At 35.2% G+C, this 13,730-nt stretch overlaps 1 protein-coding gene across 2 annotated transcripts in view; it reads right to left on the reverse strand.

Annotated features, from left to right (window-relative positions):
* LOC148951216 (uncharacterized) overlaps nt 1-13,730 on the reverse strand; it is a 75,359-nt gene that overhangs the window by 30,199 nt on the left and 31,430 nt on the right. For both annotated transcript variants that reach the window (XM_089090733.1, XM_089090734.1), the window contains exons 2-3: nt 10,025-10,201; nt 5,518-5,623 (exon numbers count right to left, since the gene is read on the reverse strand). In XM_089090733.1, the coding sequence (XP_088946859.1) occupies nt 5,518-5,623; nt 10,025-10,201 (283 nt within the window). The remainder of the gene's footprint in view (nt 1-5,517; nt 5,624-10,024; nt 10,202-13,730) is intronic.

Here is a 13,730-nt window from a genome sequence, read left to right on the forward strand (position 1 = left end):
GCATTGATGATCTTATCCATGTCAAAATCCTAAACCCAATCATTATCACTGTCATTTTCAATTTTGACGTTTTCAGGCATCCCGCTAGATTTTTCGTCAAAAATATGAACTTTATGAACTTTTGACCACAAAAATATGAACTTAATGAATTTTTTATTGCGCTTTTTATTAACCAATTATGAACCTAAGCTTTTGATTGCGCTTTATAAACTTTTGAATTTTTTTTGCGGTTTTTATGAATCAATTATGAACCAAAATTTACGATACGTGCACCTCAGAAACTGGCCGTGGATACAAAAAGCGGCAGTTGGTGTTTTCATCACTAGTGCACATATTCTTCTTGTTTTTTGTTGTTGTTTTTTTCACGAGTTTTTCAATACAACAGTAAAAAATACAACAGTACAAAATACTCCACTCTACTTGTGCCAAAATATGACGAAATTAAGGACGACTTTTGTTTGTTTACCCTGCTCCGTATCAGATCAACCTCTCTGGCTGCCTTATCTTCTTTGTGCATCTTCCGGCTCAAATCCTCGATCATATTTTGTGCAAGGCTTATTTCTACAAAGTCTTTGGCATCTATATATTTTTTCAGGTTCTCATTAGCTTCTTTAAGAAGCCTTTCTGCTACTTGTCTCTTCTCCTTTTCAACTGACTTCTCCTCAATAAAATCTTTTCCAGATGTTCAATGATCTTCTTCTCAGATAACATCCTCTTTTTTCCTCTTCTTCTTCTTTCCTAATGAACTCCTCTTCAGCCTGTCTAGATCACTCAGCTTCCAGGCAAAGTTTTTAGCTCTGGCATGCATTTCGTCCAAAATTCAAAAAATCTCTGGTAATAGGGACTATCTCGGGCCTGTTCTGAAACTTCTTTAGAGCGTCAGAGACTATCAGTCTAGCATTGAGCATTTTTAAATTCATTGATGATTTTTCCTCGGTCATGATCCGTCCTGACCGGGAAAAATCACGTTCAATGTCAGCGTTCCCATGCGACATGTAGAGCTGTTTTTAATATCTTTGAAACAAGGGAATATTTTGTTTGCCCTTGATAGTTTTTCAGACTAAAAACCGAGTTCCATAAAAAATCGATCCCCAATGAAGCCATGCTCATAAGCAAACTTGGATCCGGCTGGAACAAGTTCCATTCATGACTGGCAACTTCAGTATTCACACGGAAATACAAAAATCCAACTATTTTCACAAAGTCACTTTTTCTTGTCTCCAGAGTCGAGTCATCCAGCCGCAGATACCAGAAATGCTGAACGGTACTTTGACCTAGTGATTTCTCTTCAATATGGCGGCAAGCGGCCAGGTAAGCAGTTCTGGCACGTTTTGTACCTCATCACCTTTTGAGCATCAACTTTTTGTACCTTCGACAGGCATTCTTCCACGACGTCACCGCATGCCACTTTATCGGATGGAAGAAAATCCCCGCTTGAATGGGAGAGCTCAAAAAGTTTTTTTTTTCCCTTCTGAATACCAGTCAAAGCATTTTGCTTGACATAAAGTGGCGGTCATCATTACTAGTCGACGCACTTCGTCATACAGAATATGTATTGGTGGTTCTTCACGTTGAAACAACTCTGTGAACTGAGCAAATAACTTTCCGAAAGATATGACAAAGAGGACTAATGCTTTGGTTGTGGTACACTTGAGACTGCTAGATATCTCTCGGCATCCGCTGGACTTCATCCATTCTTGTCTTTTCTTAGGGATGAATTTCAGGAAATACTCATCGAGACCATCCCATTGCTCATCAAGTCTCTCAGCTGAAACAACAATGGTTAGTCATCGACTTGGAACATGTTTAAGAAAACAATGTGGAGGAAGCTCCACATCTTCACAAAACATGCAATTTTACAGTTTAAACGTTTTAAATAAAATCCTTGCACGTTTGCTTTGCTTGTCCTTTATAAGGAAAAATACGGCAACAAAAGATGCTTTCCAGCTAATAGCAAGAAAAATATGAACTTTATGAACATTTTTTTCTAAATTATGACCCATTTATGAACCTAGGTTAAAAATATGAGCTTTTTTCATAATTATGAACCCAGTGGGAGGCCTGCGTTTTGATTCTCGCTGTCCAGGTTGATTTTCCATGAACTCGCTCACATGTTCGGTGTCGCAAGTCTTCTAACCACGTGTGTCTTTGCTTTTCATTATAATTTAAACTGGTTCACTTGCTTGGTCTCACATATTTTCTGTCCACGTTTATTTGCTTTTCATTGTGAATTTTGAAACGCCACCGCTGTTCTTCTAACCGCATGTGTCTTTCCTCCTCATTTCCATTTTTGAAATGCTCGGTGTCGTATGTCTTCTAACCATGTGTTTTTTTGCTCTTCATTTTCATTTTTGACACGCCGCCGTTTTTCATCTAACCATGTATGTCTTGGCTCTTTATTTTCATTTTTGACTCGCTCACTTGCTCGGTGTCATATGTCTTCTAGCCGCAGGTGTCTTCGCTCTTTATTTTCATTTTTAACAAGCTCTAATTGTCGTTTTCGCATATCTTCTAACCGCCCGTGTCTTTGCTCTTCATTTTCATTTTTGACACGTTTTTGGCTTTTGATTACCTCAGAGAATTTAGCAATGGCCTTTGCTTTAGCTGTCCGTATTGGTGTTGTCGCAATTGATGGTCCAGGTTGTCGAATTTCACATCTTATCACGTTTGATAGTTCAGGTGTTGATTCCAAAGAATCATCACTTATAGTATCTGCAACTGCAAATTTTCGTTTTTTGGGCCTTCCAACAGGCATTATTATATAGGTTTTATAATTTTTTGTCCCACCACCTGAACAATTAAAAGAAACAAAGGTTTGACGATATGTATTAAATAATGACAAAAGACAAGCCAAGGCAAGAGAAGAAGTTTTTCCCACCAGATGAACAATTAAAAGAAACAAAGGTGGTGGTCAATGTCTCCCGTACCTTGTAAAATAAAAAACCTGGATTAGATAAATCGTTGGAAGAAAAAGAAGTTTTTGTCCCACCACCTGAACAATTAAAAGAAACAAAGATTCAGCGATATGCCTTTCATAGTGACAAAAGATAAGGCGAGGCAAAAGTTAGGGGTCCAATAAAAAAATGTAATTTTACAAAGGCACCACTTCTAATTTAAGGTCCATTTGGACGTCATGACATCAGGAAAAGGCTCAAATTGTATGCGTTTAGAAGACAAGTGACAGTGAGGATGTATATATAGAAGCCTGCCGCGTGCCCCATACCTTTATTCAAAAAACAAAGATTCGGCGATTTGTATTTCATAATGACGAAAGATAAGCCGAGGTGTAACAAACCAAACAAATTGAAAATGATAGCGATGAAGATGGTATTTTGGATTTTGACATGCGTAATGTCATCAATGCCTACCATACTTTTGAAAATCAAAAATACGGACTACATAAATCATTGGAAGAAAAAGAAGTTTTTGTCCCACCACAATTAAAAGAAACAAAGGTTCGGTGATATGTCTTTCATAAGGACAAAAGACAAGCAAAGGCAAAAGAAAAAGTTTTTGTTCCCCCATCTGAACAATTCAAAGAAACAGAGGTGGTCGTGAATGCCTTCCATACCTTGTAAGATTAAAAACCTGGACTAGATATATCGTTGGAAGAAAAAAAAGTTTTTGTCCCACCACCTGAACAATTAAAAGAAACAAAGGTTCGGCGATATATCTTTCATAATGAAAAAAGACAAGCCGAGGCAAAAGTTAAAGGTCCAATAAAAAAAATAAAGTAATTATTAAAAGGTACCATTTCTAATTTAAGGTCCATTTGGACGTCATGACATCAAGAAAGGGCTCAAATTGTCTTCGTTTAGAAGTCAAGAGACATTAAGAATCTATATATAGAAGCCTGCCACGTGCCAGGGTACTAATATATATATATATATATATATATATATATATATATATATATATATATATATATATATATATATATATATATATATATATATATATATATATATATATATATATATATATATATATATATATATATATATATATATATATATATATATATATATATATATAGATATATATATATATATATATATATATATATATATATATATATATATAGATATATATATATACAGTATAAATAAAGATTTTATAATATATAGGGAAAATAAGGCTAAATAAGGAATATATCATTGTTTCCAAAAGCAAAGGGCACATCTCATATTTTATAACCTTGTACAAGAGCAAAAGTTAAAGCTTTTGGAGGAACAAAGCTTTTGGAGGAACAAAAAAAAAGGAAAAACAACATCACGGCCTTCGTGTACATACCTTGTATGTAGAAAAATGCCAAGTTGTCAAAAGAAGAAACAACTAATTGTAGGACTTTGCTTCTGATCACGAATATAAATAATGCATGGTAAAACACAAGACATATTTTTCCATAAATACGTCAACTTAAGAGAAATAAAGCTACTGGTGAGGAATTTCATGCGACTTCTATAAATTTTTCTTAGATTTAACAATAAAAAATAAGCCTAGGGAGAGAAAACCAAAAATAGTCGCTTTTTTAGTGACAATTGGTTGCAAAACAGAATGACAAATGAGGATTGGCCTTTGACCCTAGGAAAATTTCTGTTTTCGATCCAAAATGCTGCTTTACATATTTACAGAAAAGAAAGGCTGACTTTTACGTAGAGAGGACGCAAAATATGAAAGTTCCAGGAGGATATGCAAAAGAATTGTACTTTTGGATATTTTCGGGAGAAAAATTTGACGAAGCTCCCAAAATTTTACTGACTGTTAACAGGAGCAGACACACATGTGCGGTGAAGAAGTCCAAGCCCCCCCCCCCAAATAAAAAACTACATTCTAAACCACCCTGCATTTTACGTTTTCCATTATTCCGATAAAAACATCAAAAGGAAGAAAAATATGTTCAATTTTCCTGAAAAGTTTCTAGGTATTTCCATCAAGAATATAGAAGAAAGTCCCAGACAAGTTTTTTTTTTCATTGGAACAGTGAAACAAGACAATGTATTTCTTTTATTTATTTATTTTTTTTTTTTAGCCATTCCTTGACTTAAAAGACAGCTTTATAAATTGAATCAAAGTTCTCTTTCTATTACAATCAAATAAACACTACATCTATGCACAGGCCAGATACAAGATTAACTGCAACTTCGCATAGAGAGGCTTAGGTACTACCGACCATTACTTTTCAAAATTAAAAAAAAAAATTACTGAGAGTGACAAATATTTTACAACAACTTTAAAAGCCATTTTTTGTTAATTTTTTTTTAGCTATTTAGCTTATTAAGCTAGCAATGGAAGACTGAAAGTGAAAAAGTTTTATAATTCCAGAGATTTAAATTGCCACGAGTCAACTATAACTAAACATCTGCAAAAAACAATCAAACTTTTAAAAATAGGATAAAGAGAAATAAACAACTAAATAAAATATTTACAAAGGCAACTACTGAGAAGCTACACTAGAACGTATTTTAACTATTAAAAGATACTATTACCAAATCAAGAATAAAAAAAGGGACATACTTTGTACATGCATTAAACCAATGGCAAACTGGTGTATTTCTGGCACTTGTTTTAATATTTCATCGGTTACCAAGTGGACACCTCTATGCTGAGGACGTAAATTCACCTATAAATACAGAAACATCAAAAACCGATCTTGCATAAAATCAGTACCACTTGCAGATCACTTTGGAAAACCCCCTTCCCTATTTGCTACCCCCCTCCCCTCAAGTAGCTAAATATTTTTAAAATAAAAACTTTATACTGCAAGACAAATCATGAGAAGAAAGTGCATTTTTAGTTCAGGAAAGACCGCCTTTTTTTCTTTACAACACGCAATTCATCTCAAACGATGGGTCTAGAAAAACTTGAACTTCAAGTAATAAGCATTTGCTGAAGCGCTCTACCGCATGCATAATTATGATTCGTCGTTTTTAGATTAGTTTTGGGTAATTTCTGGTGAGGCGTTGATTTTCGATTCAGGAATATTGTTGAACTCTACCGTTTTAAGATGAAAAAAAAAGAAGATACTAAAAAATTTGCGAAGGGAACTTTTGCTGATAAAGCACCGTTAAGTTGCCTTTTTAATTTTTTTGGAAACCTGTCTACAAAAATATAAAAAGAACAGAACAATATGACACATCAAAACAAAAAAACAAGCATTTAAATTAACAAAACAATGACAACAACATATAATCGTAGCTTAATACGATAAAAAAAAAAAAATACAAAACTTAATTATAAATCCCGCCAGAAGACTAAACGACGGGTCCCCTATGGTTTTCTGTGTGTGTTTCAAGAAATTTTGAAACTCCAATTCCTGGATCTGTTATGCAATATCTATTAATCAATATGGAGTTGCGTGTTCATAATGGTATGTGGAACGAATATTTGTTGGAACAGAAAAAGGTGGAACGGATTTTTACTTTACGAGTTTTAACGAAAATCTTCCAGAAAGGCAAGGTATACATTAATATATTTAGCTGGTATGATCTAGCTAAAATAGCCTTAACTGTAAAAACAAGCAAATTATGTTCAGAGCATCACCAAGCGTGGAAAACCGTGTAAATGACAAAGATGAACCTAGGATTACACAAAACCGCAAATCAACTGGAAGTTCTAGGGAATTCTGGCTATCCGATTATAAGCTGGCTTAAGCGCTTCGTGTAGAGTTGAGAACAAGGATTAGTCTCTGATCTGCAATGGTAGGAATCTTTGAAGTTCTTGAGATCGTAACAATTTTAATGATTTAAACAATTTGAAAATTGCAACTTGGAAAGTTACACCATTAAAAAAACCAACAACTATATTGACATTTTGACTGACAAATTCAGACATTTTGAACAGCACTTATTAGAGGTTTTAGAAACTCATCTCCCATGGTTAGGAAACATAAAATGAGGTGGTATAGAATTTATTTGTTCAGGTAGGAAAAATGGGGTACACAGGCAGGGAATAGGACCCGTGATGAATAAGGAAGCTTCTAAATCTTGTTTAGGTTGGGAAGGTGCCATTATTAACAGAATTCTAGTTGCTCATTTTACGGCCAACAAAATGTAAGGCATCAATAATAGTGGTATATGCCCCTGAAGGACCCACTGATGGAGATAGTCGTGACTCAAATGAATTTACATGCAGTTAACTGAACAAATAAAAGGATCCAAGGTAGAAATATGGTATTTTTACAAGGGAGTTTTAATGCCCAGACTGGTAGACATAGGGATAGCTAGTATCCTAGCCTAGGTAAATTCGGTTAGAAGAAGAAAACAGCAACAGTGAAAACTGCTACAATTTTGTAGGCATTACAATCTTGCCATAACCAATACAGCATTTGGTCATAAAATGATCCATGCGTTAAAATGGTACTCACATAACAATAAAACAGCGAACCTTATTATATTATATATAGTAAATCGGAGACTGGCAGGGTCGATACAAGATACTAGTAGAAAACTGGTGAAAACTAGGGAAATAATTTTGAAAATAGCAAAAGACGCCTTAGGAAGGAGCATTGTTCAACGCCGCATGCATCTTTTGACACTTCGAGAGATTAGCTTAAGAACAAAGATAGGCATTTATAAGTCAACAACGAGGGCAGCTCTTCTCTGTGGTATTGAATCCTGGCCCATCAAAGCAGCCCCGGGGTGCGCTCTGGAAGTTTTCGACCACCGTCGCTTGTGTTCAATCTTGCGCATCTGGTTCTCAGACCAGATTTTTAACGACAAAGTTGTAGAAAATAACATAGAAAAGAAATAAATTTTAGATTTCATTTAAAATGTATTTATTTATTTTACGATGAGGTTCTAGGAAAAGTACTGAAAGGATTAAAAAGTAATAAGCCCTCGTGTGCTGATAGTGTGCTAAATGATTTTTTTTAATACGGTGGTTGTGAAGTTAGACATCAATTACTGAAGATTTCGAATACAATTTTGGAAAAAGGGGAAGTGCCTAGTAATTTTAGGAAAATTTTACTCAAATCCCGTTATAAAAAAAAGGTGATAGGCCTGAGTGTGATAATTATGGAGGCATTAGCTTGGTTTCTGTAGGAAGCAAATTACATAGCATGACGATACTTATTAGACTAAGAGATGCTGTAGATACACTTTTAAGAGAAGAACAGTTTAGTCTTAAGGAGCGGATGCACAAATTTTGTAGCCGACCGAAATGTATGCCCCAAAAAAGATTCGAGGAGAAATACATTCTCAAAACACAAAATTTGTCAACTCACTTGACAACTTCATTCTTGATGATGAAACCAGAGTTTCAAAACCAGAACTTTCACAAGGTGATTAGTAGCTCCTTAGTCTTAGATGCGTTAAAATGTGACCATTCAGTTATTAAATTACTTTTCGACCTTTAAAAGATCCTATTGTAGGTAGGGGGGGGTTTCTAGCTTATGTACGGCTCCATCAGCTATAGTATTATCAGAAGAAGTCAGAGGGATCGTGATATTGACTTCCATTTCATTGATACAAACTACGAAGTGTTGATGCCAGGATACTGCCCTGAGAAGTTTTTGACCTTGACTAGATGTTCACGGGAAGTAAACCCATGAAGGAACTAGTTAGATCACCATTACTGGGAAAACTCCAAAAAAACCTCGAGCAGACGACTACAAATGCAGCGTGTTTGAAGTTGCTTTAACATGTCCTTATGCCAGACTATGTCGAATTATTTCGTTATATCAAAAGACTATAACATAGTATTGTACTCCAGGGCTAGATGTTTGACTGATTCCTAATGTCGTGCATTGAGCTGGTCTTTTTTTAGTCTTTTTGGTGAAAGGCGTACTGCTTGGCAGTGCAACAGTCATTTGACTCCGGTTACTGTATATGTAAAGGGCTTTATTGGAATGCACTCATAGACTTAAATAATTAGTGATGCAAGCTAGCTTTAACTCGGTCGTATACTTTCAGTCATTTCTTGATAATCAATAAATGAAGACTGCCTGTCGATATGTCAAAAAGTTTACCATGGAAAATTTGTGTTAATTCAACCGTTGCAGTATTTGTGCTGTTATGATCCTCGTTTGTCTTGGGGCTAAATTATAAAAACCCCGTCTTTTGTGAGACGTAAGCAAATACTTTCACCAGATCAATTTGGAGTGGGGATGAAATCTACTCTTTAGCCTTCCTTGGTCTGAAGGAACATATTGAGGCTTAACATTAAATATTACTGCTGAGGCGGGAGCACCACCTTATTATTAAGCTAAGATTGTAAGAGTTATATGAAATATTATTTTTATCTGCTTTCCTGCTCATAGAAAGAGGGAGAGGGGTGGAATATATACTACCAAAATCAACCAACCCAAAATAATATCCACCCCCCAAAAACGACATACTAAAATCCGCTTTATTGGCATTCCTGAGGACTTTTTCTCGCCAGTTTTTTCATGAATGCCCTTTTTTTATGAGTAATCCTATCAAAGTTATGATCGTACAAAAAACGAGGCTCGCGTAGAGGCTCTTTTTAAACACAAAAAAGATCGTGCCTCAATAATCTGCCGTTTGTGAAAGAAATCGACACTTATTAACCACCCTTGGTCAATAGACAATAACACCCAAAATTCTGAATTATTCATTTGACTTGAGGTAGCAAAGAGCTTTACAAGAATTTACCCGTAAGACACTTTTACCTTTCACAAGGTGACGTCTTTCGTTGTTAAGCATAGTATGTGTCACCTATGATTTAATTATTTTAAATAAATTAGCAACAGACAAAATTTCATTTTAAAAAGAAAAGACCAATGTTAAAGCTTAAAATAAACACAAATTATCATAAATGAGGAGGGCAGTTGTCTGACTCTACCCCGGTATTTTAATTTTTTATTTTACCTATTGCCTTTCCAATAGTTTCTATTCGCTTTAAGTTTTGACATTGCTCTTTACTCCCACAAAAAAAAAAAAAAAAAAAAATTTCATCGAACTGTCATTAAAAGAATCAGATCAACCAAGACCTGTACAAAAAAAAAGAAAAAAATAATCTGTTTCCTAAATCTACCAAGGCTAGAAAATGATTGAGAAAATACCTTTCGTTGAAACCATGCTGAGCCAAAAAGAACACCCGTGCTGCCTCGGCTAGACCCTGGGCCACCTGCATTCAGCTCAACTGACATATCTGACGATTTGGAGGTTGATTTTCCTTTTGCTCCAATTTTATGCATTGTGAAAGATCTAATTGCTGAACAAGATGATGAATGCTCAGGCTAAAAAAAAAAAATTACACTAGGAAATTTCTTGAACAAGAACAGTGAAAATTTAGATAAAAAGCAATTCGACCGAAAAAAGATATGACAACTAGAACCGAGACAAATCTATCAATTACTTATGAACAAGGATTACCAATACTCATAGAGCTCCTAATAAACTTTCTTTGAAATTTCTCACATTATGCATGGACAATGCTATAGAATTAGCCATCGATTGGCACAAACACTGAGATAGGCTATGTAGAATTCGCAAATTACAGTTAGCATCCCTTGAACAATTTTTAGCGTTTTTACTAGGGCAATTGCAGAGTTTAGAGATATTTAACTAATCTTCGTAATCGAACAACCAATTATCAGAAGATTTAATTATTTTTTTCTCACATATTTTGCTTCGTAATGTTTTTCAACAATAACTCAAATTTAGTTTTCAAGAAACTATTAAAATTCCTACTAAACCATCTTAGCAAATGTAGAATAAACGCCTTCGTACAATGGGGTTTCTGACAGCCACCCCCCCCCCCCCAAAAAAAAAAATAAAGGAGATTTTCTAAAAGCTTCAAAAAGCATGAAACTGATACTGAGATTAAGACCAGAGCCGTTCCCAGGGTTGGTCATGCCTGGGGCAAAATTAATTACAGCGTCCCCTCCCGATTCAAATATAAGCAACAAAAGCCGAATCAAAGTGAAAAATTTGATCAAAGTGGGCAGCCCCCTAGCCGCAGACCCTCCAGCTGTGGCGTCCGGGCCAGCTGACCCGGTTCCCCCCTCTCCCCTTTGAACAATTCTGATTAAGACGATATTTTACAATTTATGTGAAGATGCAGCACACTCAGGGTGTACTGAACATAATTATATCACATATTAATTTTACTATCAAAGTTTAATTTTGATAAGTATCTTATTCGTGAACATGAAGTTTGGCTCAAATTTAGACTCTGAAAAAAATTAAATTGCTTTAATTTCGACAGTTCAGTTGCTTTATCTGAATGTAAAGGGATTAGCCTATAAGTTGGCTTACACAATAGTTTCGTAATGTTTTTCAACAATAACTCAAATTTAGTTTTCAAGAAACTATTAAAATTCCTACTAAACCATCTTAGCAAATGTAGAATAAACGCCTTCGTACAATGGGGTTTCTGACAGCCCCCCCCCCCCCCAAAAAAAAAAAATAAAGGAGATTTTCTAAAAGCTTCAAAAAGCATGAAACTGATACTGAGATTAAGACCAGAGCCGTTCCCAGGGTTGGTCATGCCTGGGGCAAAATTAATTACAGCGCCCCTCTCCCGATTCAAATATAAGCAACAAAAGCCGAATCAAACTGAAAAATTTGATCAAAGTGGGCAGCCCCCTAGCCGCAGACCCTCCAGCTGTGGCGTCCGGGCCAGCTGACCCGGTTCCCCCCTCTCCCCTTTGAACAATTCTGATTAAGACGATATTTTACAATTTATGTGAAGATGCAGCACACTCAGGGTGTACTGAACATAATTATATCACATATTAATTTTACTATCAAAGTTTAATTTTGATAAGTATCTTATTCGTGAACATGAAGTTTGGCTCAAATTTAGACTGTGAAAAAAATTAAATTGCTTTAATTTCGACAGTTCAGTTGCTTTATCTGAATGTAAAGGGATTAGCCTATAAGTTGGCTTACACATTTTGTAGGACTTATTAAATTGCCTATTTAGTTGGCATAAAATTGCCTACTTGATAGGGTAGCTGAAGGAGCTAGTTATACTAGGGTAAATCTAGGTAAAAGGTACCTAGGTGGGCTAGGGTAATATGATGGAACATCAATAAGCAGCCAAGAGTAAACTTGGAACTGTTAGTAAAGCTAAATGAAAGAAACGCTTTCTAATAATGCGCTATTTCTGTATAGACAAAGTTAAAAAGAGTGTGGCTATTCTTTTCATGTTGCAGTAATTTATCCCATTTAGAACGGGAATTAAACCAAACAGACATGTCTTTTCTTACCACTAAATTTATGCAATGCAGTTTTTTCCCACAACTTAGGAGAACTAGAGAATATACATGGCATTATTTTTAATGTCATATTTTAAATACTTGGTTTTGTTAAGATAACTGAGGATAGTTACAGCAATACAGAAATGGGGTAATGTACCCAAGCATGAAAATGGAATTGACGCCTTAAACGTTATTGAGAATAGGTACGTTATTTCATAGGTATTCTTTTATTTTACAATCGACTTACATCTGTTACGAAAGCTTAAACCGTTAGCTACTTATAACCTCCCATATTCTCCAGATTTTAGGCTATAAATTTAGGTGAGGTTATTGTTCCTAAAAATGTTGATGTTAAGTATTGGGAATGTACGTATATGAAATTTCCGAAAACATATCGAGGTAATTAGTGCTAAAATTTACTGTAATGTTAGAATGCTGCAAAAGTCGAGAAATATGTTTTCAGCTGTGATTGTTTATATGCTTTATTTTTCTCAAGCACATCAGCATCTTTTTAATTGTTGTACTGTCTGGTCAAATTACATTACAACACCCTCCTCTAGCGACAAACCTCAAACTCCCCTTAAGTTCTGGCTTTATGAACCTATGGATCAAATCAATTTAAAAAGGATATGACAGCTAATAAACGAGGAGTTATTTGATAAAATAATCATAAAAGACCAGAAACAAAGATATTAAGAGTTTTTACAAAAAGTGATGCTATGCATAATTTTAACTCTATAACAGTGTAATGTCTCAGATGGAGAAGATAGTGGATAGGACACCATTCACGAAGTTTCTGCTCTTGATAGGTCCAACAGCTGCCACATCCCTGAGAGTTTTATTTATTTCTTTTGCACACTAGAGGTCATACCTACGTTTTATAATCGTATATAAATGTCTACTCTGTATAAAAGACAATATCGGTAAGATTCAGTCAAAACAACAATGTGATGTTATAAAACAGGCGGTAAGCATCTCCGAAGAAAGAGAAGAACATAGCCTCAATCGTCAGTATGTTCAACAGCAACATCAACTCAATCGCAACAACAGCAACAACAACCTTATAACAAAATCGAAATATATTTTCTTGTGATTATTATCGCTTCTAATCAGCAGTGTACCAAACCAATCCTGCTCAACTCATCCTCAGGGCTATACTGTGGTGTTTATCCTCCCCATAGTATAGTGCAGACCGTTTGATATCATTCTATTTTCCCTTCTTGTTTTAGTTTTATTTTTGTGTTTAAAGCTTTTTCCAATAGGCAATGACTAGAAGTCCTCCAAAAAAAAAAAGTCCCCCCAGATCCCAAATCAAATTCCAGTGAAAGTGTCATAGTGAAAGATACCCATCCTGGCTGGTCAAGCACGCTATCTCAAAGTTCTAATGATAGCTCCAATTTGGAGAATAGGACAATGATAAGTGAGGGGCTAATGTAACCATAAATGATGATAATGGGTTTCAAGAGGTCCTCTCTAGAAGTTCTAAAAAAAGGAAAAAAATTTCCCCAATTAAAAGCATTTCCCCTCTCCCTGCCCAAAATCCTCCCTCCAAAAACTTAGG

Source organism: Artemia sp. Qi Xiang Cuo, chromosome 6 (assembly GCF_049724085.1).
Source record: "Artemia sp. Qi Xiang Cuo chromosome 6, ASM4972408v1, whole genome shotgun sequence".
NCBI classification, from domain to species: domain Eukaryota; kingdom Metazoa; phylum Arthropoda; class Branchiopoda; order Anostraca; family Artemiidae; genus Artemia; species Artemia sp. Qi Xiang Cuo.